Raw genomic sequence first — 5786 nt, 5'->3', positions numbered from 1 at the left:
AGCAAAAACTGACTTAATACATGGTGGTGGACAAGCCTGTTATTATGGCCATATGCTTGGCATCTTATCTATCTATTGTATATAATGTGTATTATAGTTTTGGCTCATTGTGTATTGCAATGTCTTTAATTTAATTTAATTTAATTTAATTTAATTTAATTTAATTTAATTTAATTTAATTTATACTGTATTTCATTTGTATTTTTGACTTTTTTTGTCAAAAATACCGCTGCTACGATGACCCAATTTCCCCTTGGGGATAAATAAAGCTATCTATCTATCAGTTTGTCTGTCTAGATAGATCGATCTATCGATCTATCTATATATATATCTGTCTATCTATCTATCTATATATATATATCTGTATATATATATCTATCTATCTATCTATTATAAAGCACATACAGTATCATGCAGACTGTACATCGGGCATGTTGTGTTTGCACAGACGCTGAAACATTCTATACAACAGTGTGGCGGCTGCTTCTGCCTGTATGTGTGTGTGTGTGAGCTAAACGAGGACCTTATACACAGTAAGAGCCAACACTGGCAGGACAGCACCGATCCGGATGCTCCATGAGGCGTCACACGTGACCTTGGGATTATCAGCAAACAAAGATAGGATTGCTGCCTGGGTGGTGCACAGGTTTTTGGTCATACAGCCAAGTTCCACCTTCTTTGAGGAGTCGGATGTAACTGCAGAGGAAGAACCATTGATCAGACTGAGCATATTAAAGCTACTGTCATGACTGTTTGTCCTCAGGATGGACCAGAGACTTCAGAGACGTCTTCTCAGCTCACGTCCTCTCACTCACTAATGACACAATATTAACACTGACTCTGTTGTGACTCTCTTTGGTGAGGGTTCAAATATGATGCCATGTTACAGCGTGGCGAGTACAGACACACTACACACTGTGTGTGTGTGTGTGTGGACACAAGTCTACGTGAGTCTGCTGAAGTTTCATCATAACCACAGGTTTAAGTCAAAAAGTTGTTTTACTGTGAATTTGCGCATTGTTTCTTGTATGGTTCAATTATAGAGTTGAACATCGTAATGGATCAATACATTTATAGAACAATCACAACACATGAGTCACAGATGTTACTCACAGTCGCTGGTGAAGCAGCTGTTCTCGGCTCCCACACATTGCATTGTGGTGTTGCAGATCCCGGCCAAGCTGTGGTGAGCGCTGGCACAAGCAGGACACACCTTCCCGTTTGGAATAAAACTGGGAACTGGGGACAAAATAAAAATGTGCATCATGCATGAATGGATTTTAACAGCCTGTAAGAGCAAGTGAATGTAATACACTCTGGGATCTCTAATTATGAATAGTTGATTTCACACTACACAAGAGTATTAGGGCCACATTGTGAAAAACAAATTCACTGTCTTAATTTACGAGATTAAAATTAAGATTAAGATTAATATGTAAATTGAGACTTTTTTAATTTACGGAATTAAAGTCGTGAATTTACAAGAATAATGTCGTAAATTTACAAGAATAACATTGTAATGTTCAAACCTGTTGTTTTAGAAGAGGAGAGCAAAAAAAAGAAAGTGAAACTTATTCTAAGTACACAAAATGCTCCATAGCCCTAATTTTAAAAACTCTCCTTTTCTAAAACAAGACGAATAAAGTCATACATTTACGACTTAATTCTTGTAATTTTACAACTTAAATCTGGTAAATTTATGATTTAATTCTTGTAAATGTATGACTTTATTCTCATAAATTGACATCTTTAATCTGGTAAATTTACGTCTTTATTCCTGTAAATGTACGTCTTTATTCTTGTAAATGTACGTCTTTATTCTTGTAAATGTACGTCTTTATTCCTGTAAATGTACGTCTTTATTCTTGTAAATGTACGTCTTTATTCCTGTAAATGTATCTTTATTCGTCTTTATTCTTGTAAATACGTCTTTATTCCTGTAAATATGCGTCTTTATTCTTGTAAATTCTTGTAAATGTCGTCTTTATTCCTGTAAATGTCGTCTTTATTCCTGTAAATATGCGTCTTTATTCTTGTAAATGTCGTCTTTATTCTTGTAAATAATTCGTCTTTATGTAAATATGCGTCTTTATTCCTGTAAATGTCGTCTTTATTCTTGTAAATATGCGTCTTTATTCTTGTAAATGTCGTCTTTATTCGTCTTTATTCCTGTAAATGTACGTCTTTATTCTTGTAAAGTATGCGACTTTATTCTTGTAAATGTGCGACTTTATTCTTGTAAATATACGCTTTATTCTTGTAAATATCGTCTTTATTCTTGTAAATGTCGTCTTTATTCCTGTAAATATGCGTCTTTATTCTTGTAAATGTTTTATTCTTGTAAATGTCTTTCTTTATTCTTGTAAATGTCTTTTATTCTTGTAAATCTTTCTTCTTGTAAATGCGTCTTATTCCTGTAAATATGTATTCTTTATTCTTGTAAATGTATTTATTCTTGTAAATGTGCGACTTTATTCTTGTAAATATGCGTCTTTATTCTTGTAAATGTACGCTTATTCTTGTACTTTATTCTTGTAAATGCGATTTTGTTCTTGTAAATATTTTGTTCTTGTAAATATGCGACTTTCTTCTTGTAAATGCGTCTTTATTCCTGTAAATGTACGTCTTTATTCTTGTAAATGTATGTCTTTATTCTTGTAAATGTACGACTTTATTCTTGTAAATGTCCTTATTCCTGTAAATATGCGTCTTTATTCTTGTAAATGTACGTCTTTATTCTTGTAAATGTACGACTTTATTCTTGTAAATGTACGTCTTTATTCTTGTAAATGTACGTCTTTATTCCTGTAAATGTACGTCTTTATTCTCAAAGTCTGTGGGTTTTTTTTTCTCAATGTGACCCTAATACTCCGTCGTACAAGAGGATCCTCCCCACCGTTTTCTTTCATTCAGTTATTTATGCTAAGCCAATCAGAAGCAGGGGAGGGGCCAGACTCCATATTCAACATGTGAGAAAAACATCACAACAATCTAACACGTTTACAAGATTAAAAAAATGTGACAGAAACAAAGGAGCAGCAGCTCTTACTGGCCAGTGTCTGCATGTTGCAGTTGTCAGTATTGCAGCAAATCTGAGTGTAGGAATTCTGTGAGTAACCCAGGTTCACTGACAATTCCACCTCAGTGGACAGAGGAGTGGTGCAGGACGTGAGTGACGAACAGTTTTTATGGATTTCCAGACGCCCTAATAAGCCGTTGTTTATCACTGGAAGGAGAGAAAGACAAAACATTGGGAAATTGTTATTCGGACATAAATCCAACCTTATTTTGTCTCAACTCACACTTTATTAAAGGTTCAGTGTGAAAGACTTAGTGGCATCTAGTGGTGAGGGTGCGCATCTGCCCCTCTTTACATGGAGAACCTGATTACTAGTTACTATAATATATTGTAAATTCAGTTCTGAGGAATTCAGCGTTGTTTTCAGTCCTTGTATTTTGTAAACGTTCACCTGCCTGGGAACAATGTGCTCCAAACACGAGGGCATCATCATTATTTTTGTTAGCCTTCATTCGTTTTTGGAGTATAAAGAAATTCAAAAAAGTAATTTATATGAACAAAACATGTCATTTTAAAACTGTACGATAGGCGATAGATAAACAAATAGAACAGTCGACAGGAAATGATGTTGTGCTGAGGTTGGATGTAGTTTGTGTGAAAGGCAGGAAAAACTATAGCCAACAGACAAAAGACACACATGAACATAACAACATAATTTATAATAACAACAACAACAATAATAATAATAATGATAATAATAAATAACCCTCATGAGACACATCTCATTGTTTGGAGCTCAACCCATGAGGAAAAACAGACTGAGCTCCTGATTCACTTCGATGAACCAACTCAACCCAATTAACTTCACAACAAATGTGTTTAACGTGCAGAACCTTACGTCACAAACACATTTAAAAGAGAAAGAAAAATACACTTCATCCAAACCCAAAAGGATCAAATTCATTTTACCAGATGAAAATCAAACACATTTTCAGAACAATTTTAGTTCACTTTAGATTTATCGTTTATTTTAAACTCTAGTTTTTATTAGAAGATGTTTTTCAATTTCAGCTTTGGTTATTTGGTTGGTTTTTGTTGACCGTAAGAACGTCGACGCCCACCTGATGTGACAGTGATGCACACTGTGCTGGAGTCAGGACACTGAACGGTCGTCATGTTGCTGCACAGTTGGTCTGTACACACGTGGCAGCTCAGTGAATGGACTGAAAGATGAACACAATCAGTTTTACTGAATGTCACAAAGTTCCAAACATATTCTACTGTACAAGGGCAAAAAGTCCATAAATGTATCCTTACAATAAAAGAGTCATTTTAGAGATGAGAGCTAGAAAAACACGTTTGTACATGTTTCAGATTATTGTCACCAGGTAATCACCAGCAGAAGCCCACGTTGAATTTATAATTTACAAAAACATGAAATCTAAAAATGCAGATTCTACAATTTTTCATTCATAATCAGTTGATGTTTTACTGTTTATCATTTATCATTAAATGCATGTGTATTCATATACTTTATATACTTGCTGGATTTGTGCTCACATGTATTGCTGTGGATGTATTTTTAATGTATATATATATACATATATATGTATTTATATATATGTATATATATATATATATATATATATATATATATATATACATATATATATATACATATATACATATATATGTATATATGTATATATACATATATATACATATATATATAAACATATATATGTATATATATACATATATATGTTTATATATATGTATATATGTATATATACATATATATGTATATATATATGTATATATATATATACATATATATATATGTAGGGATGAATGAACTGTGATAATAAAGAAACTGCTGGTGCTAATAAATATAGTTATGATTTGAGAGATTCAGTTACCTGTGTAGAACAGAGCGCAGGTCAGACACACAGTCAGCAGCAGCTTCATGTTTGATGCTTGGTGGTGTGGGTTTGGCAGAATACGTCACAGCTTTATATACAAACCCCAACAGGTGGACAGGAAGTGGAATGTGCAGAAAAATCCCCTCCTGAACTCCCGTGGAACCAGTTTAACTGCTGTTTATCTGACTTTTTTAATTCTCTGCTCTGACCCGCGATGACAATAGAAGAGAAGGCAGCCACAACTAAAGAAAGTGGACAATCTATTCATTTCATCATTGTTGGTTTTCTATGAAGCCATTTACCAAAATTATTACAGTTAACCAAAACTATCAAACTACAAAAATCCTTTCTTGTAGACAATATTTATTATGACCTTTTTGAATCTTGCACCTGGCAAATACTCCATATTACAAAAGAAAAATCCCTAAAACTAAAATTAACAAAAGCTAAACTAAAACTAAGCATTTACAAAAAAAAAAAAATTTAATTAAAATAAATAAATTAAATTAAAACTCCACAAAACAAACAAAAAGTCAAAACTAAACTACAGGTAATGAAAAATGCAAAACTATTCTAACCTGGTTTAGTACACTGTAAAAATATAAATATTATTAACCTCAGGTATAGACACTGTGTGGAAACCAGCTCTGGTTCCAGTGGCACGCTCCATCTGAACTTTGGATTTGTTGATGTCTAACTCAGACAATCCTGACATGGGATTCAAATATGGCTGCCACCATACAAACACTGCTGTTTCTCATTAATCTGATGAAATGTTTTTAATTAAAGACAAACCTTTACAAATTAAAGTGCTGACAAAATAAAATACACTGGTGTGCAAAAGT

The 5786-nt window shown here is 33.3% G+C and overlaps 1 protein-coding gene across 1 annotated transcript; it reads right to left on the bottom strand.

Moving 5' to 3' along the window:
* Positions 1–373: 373 nt before the first annotated feature.
* LOC122785706 (lymphocyte antigen 6D-like) lies at positions 374–4990 on the bottom strand. The gene is made up of 5 exons (XM_044051620.1): positions 4939–4990; positions 4141–4242; positions 3050–3226; positions 1114–1239; positions 374–696 (listed from the first exon to the last, which is right to left on the bottom strand). The coding sequence occupies exons 1-5, from the start codon at positions 4985–4987 to the stop codon at positions 512–514; spliced, it is 639 nt and encodes a 212-aa protein (XP_043907555.1). The 5' UTR covers positions 4988–4990; the 3' UTR covers positions 374–511.
* Between the last annotated feature and the right edge of the window lie 796 nt (positions 4991–5786).

This window comes from Solea senegalensis, linkage group LG19 (assembly GCF_019176455.1).
Source record: "Solea senegalensis isolate Sse05_10M linkage group LG19, IFAPA_SoseM_1, whole genome shotgun sequence".
NCBI lineage: Eukaryota > Metazoa > Chordata > Actinopteri > Pleuronectiformes > Soleidae > Solea > Solea senegalensis.
This window is presented reverse-complemented; position numbering and strand designations above follow the sequence as displayed.

Excerpts from the sequence above, each read along its gene's own strand:
- LOC122785706 (XM_044051620.1), bottom strand. The coding sequence starts at position 4,987 with ATGAAGCTGCTGCTGACTGTGTGTCTGACCTGCGCTCTGTTCTACACA. Across the intron at positions 4,243-4,938 it reads CTGCGCTCTGTTCTACACAG|TCCATTCACTGAGCTGCCAC; the intron begins GTAACTGAATCT and ends TTCATCTTTCAG. Across the intron at positions 697-1,113 it reads CAGCTGCTTCACCAGCGACT|TTACATCCGACTCCTCAAAG; the intron begins GTGAGTAACATC and ends CTTCCTCTGCAG.